The sequence below is a fragment of the Asparagus officinalis genome, chromosome 7, assembly GCF_001876935.1.
Source record: "Asparagus officinalis chromosome 7, Aspof.V1, whole genome shotgun sequence".
Lineage (NCBI taxonomy): Eukaryota > Viridiplantae > Streptophyta > Magnoliopsida > Asparagales > Asparagaceae > Asparagus > Asparagus officinalis.
In genome coordinates, this window is record NC_033800.1 from 14,097,169 (window position 1) to 14,097,531 (window position 363).

The following is a 363-nucleotide window of genomic DNA, read 5'->3' on the forward strand; positions in this document are numbered from 1 at the left end:
ACCGCCGCCGCGCGAGATCCGAGCTACCGTTTCGGATTCCCGACGAGTTCACGGATCCTATAGCGCCTTCGAGGAACTTCGATGACGTCGGATCTGAGGATGATCTGTTCTGTACGTTCATGGATATTGAGAAGATCGGATGTAGGTTAGAAGGGAGCGGATCTGGATCCGATAGCGGAGCTTGTCAAGATCAGAAAGCGGAGAATGGTGGCGGATCGACGGGGGTGACGGCGAAGCCGAAGCATCGGCATAGTAACTCGATTGATGGATCGTCTATGACTTCGCCGGTGATTAGGGGAGAAGGGGGAGGGGTTTTTGGGGAGGTGATGGAGGCGAAGAAGGCTATGACTGCGGAGCAGCTGG

At 55.6% G+C, this 363-nt stretch overlaps 1 protein-coding gene across 1 annotated transcript in view; it reads left to right on the plus strand.

The window, feature by feature from the left end:
* LOC109846709 (transcription factor RF2b-like) overlaps positions 120-363 on the plus strand; it is a 14,917-nt gene continuing 14,673 nt past the window's right edge. The window contains exon 1 of the mRNA XM_020415954.1: positions 120-271. Coding sequence (XP_020271543.1) covers positions 120-271 — 152 coding nt within the window. The remainder of the gene's footprint in view (positions 272-363) is intronic.